Source organism: Aptenodytes forsteri, unplaced genomic scaffold (assembly GCF_000699145.1).
Source record: "Aptenodytes forsteri isolate BGI_AS27 unplaced genomic scaffold, ASM69914v1 Scaffold147, whole genome shotgun sequence".
In the NCBI taxonomy this organism is placed as follows: domain Eukaryota; kingdom Metazoa; phylum Chordata; class Aves; order Sphenisciformes; family Spheniscidae; genus Aptenodytes; species Aptenodytes forsteri.
The window spans coordinates 1306598-1307561 of NW_008795320.1; the positions used below are offsets into that span (position 1 = coordinate 1306598).

The following is a 964-nucleotide window of genomic DNA, read 5'->3' on the forward strand; positions in this document are numbered from 1 at the left end:
CAGATGCTGCGGGACCCACTGCGCCCGCCTGCCCGCCGCGCTCCATGGCCTACTTCTCGTCTCCATGGCAACTGCCCATTTCACGGTGCCCGAGCCACACAAAGCCCTGGCTGTGCCGCGCTGGGCAACTGGGACAGGACGGGGACAATGGCGGGGGGGGGCTGCGCCTGGCCCCCTCCTCCACCCTTCCCAGGCTCTGCCACCCCGTGGGGACCAGGGACAGACCCCGGCGATGGCCCCTGGCCCCGGCCGGGCTCAGCTCCGTCCCCGCTACCTGTGGCTCCGGCTGCTGCACCTTGTCCTGCGCCTCCATGAGCTCTTTGTCGATCTGCTCCAGCCGGGATGCACGGATCTAGGGGGGGCAGAGCGGGTGTCAGTGAGGACCCCCAGCACCCCTAGAGCCAGGCGTGAGGGTGCGCGGGGCTGAGGGGCAGCTGGGTGCAATGTGCCAGGGTGCACGGGGCTGGGTGCGAGGGTGCACAGAGGTGATGCAAGCATGCATGGAGCTGGCTGCAAGGGCGCAAAGAGCTGGGTGCAAGGGTGCAAGGAGCTGCGCATGAGGGTGCAAGGAGCTGGGTGCAAGGGTGCACAGACCTCAGTGCAAGGTTGCATCGTGCTGAGCATAAGGATGCACGGTACTGGGTGCATAGGGCGGGGTGTGAGGGTGCACAGAGCTGGGTGTGAGGGTGCACGGCACTGGGTGCAAGGTTGCACAGGGTTGAATCTTTTGGGACAGGGCAGCTGCAGCCCCCCCCCCCGGGGGGGGGAGAGGGGGGGTGGTGGCGGCGGTCGGTGCCAGGACAGGAGGTGGGAGGAGGGGAAGGGAGCGGCTCCCGCCCGCCCTGACCTGCGCCCGCTGCACCATCTCGTCCGCCGTCCCGAAGCGCTCCTCCATCAGCGAGCGGATGTGCTGGGCCTCGAACTCCAGCTGCTGCCGGATGAGATCCATCTGCATGGAGAACTG

General features: G+C 68.3%; 1 protein-coding gene across 1 annotated transcript in view; it reads right to left on the reverse strand.

The window, feature by feature from the left end:
• APC2 (APC2, WNT signaling pathway regulator) overlaps positions 1-964 on the reverse strand; it is a 25216-nt gene that overhangs the window by 14508 nt on the left and 9744 nt on the right. The window contains 2 exon segments of the mRNA XM_019472208.1: positions 275-352; positions 848-961. Of these exon segments, the coding sequence (XP_019327753.1) occupies positions 275-352; positions 848-961 (192 nt within the window).